The sequence below is a fragment of the Buceros rhinoceros genome, unplaced genomic scaffold (genome assembly GCF_000710305.1).
Source record: "Buceros rhinoceros silvestris isolate BGI_N320 unplaced genomic scaffold, ASM71030v1 scaffold44759, whole genome shotgun sequence".
In the NCBI taxonomy this organism is placed as follows: Eukaryota; Metazoa; Chordata; class Aves; order Bucerotiformes; family Bucerotidae; genus Buceros; species Buceros rhinoceros.
The window spans coordinates 539-901 of NW_010432915.1; the positions used below are offsets into that span (position 1 = coordinate 539).

General features: G+C 45.7%; 1 protein-coding gene across 1 annotated transcript in view; it reads right to left on the reverse strand.

The window, feature by feature from the left end:
* The window catches only part of LOC104500302 (homeobox protein Hox-B7-A-like), a gene marked incomplete at its 3' end in the record, with an annotated part of 561 nt that extends 509 nt beyond the window's left edge, over window positions 1-52 (reverse strand). Inside the window, exon 1 of the mRNA XM_010143919.1 lies at window positions 3-52. Within this exon, the coding sequence (XP_010142221.1) occupies window positions 3-52 (50 nt within the window). The remainder of the gene's footprint in view (window positions 1-2) is intronic.
* Between the last annotated feature and the right edge of the window lie 311 nt (window positions 53-363).

Consider the following 363-nt stretch of genomic DNA (forward strand, 5'->3'; position numbering starts at 1 on the left):
TTGCGGCTTGATATTTAGAAAATAAAGCATTCGCATAATACAATGAACTCATAATTTGGCCGGGTGATTTGTAGGTCGGGACGTTTTAGTGTCGGTTTTACGAGGTACCGTGATATATTACGGAATTAGAGTCCAGATTTACACCAAAAAGAAGCCCTTTTTCCTCCCGGCCCATGTGACGCGCGGGCACGTGGCTCCGGCGGCGCCAATCGCCGCCCGCTCCCTCCTCGGGGGCAAAAAATTGTAGTGCTGCTGGATTTATAAAATATGATAAATAATTGATGCGATATAAAACCCTCCAAGATCTATGCTGGAAGGGGTGAAATTGTGCTGGAGTCGATAAGCAACCTGTAATCAGTTTTC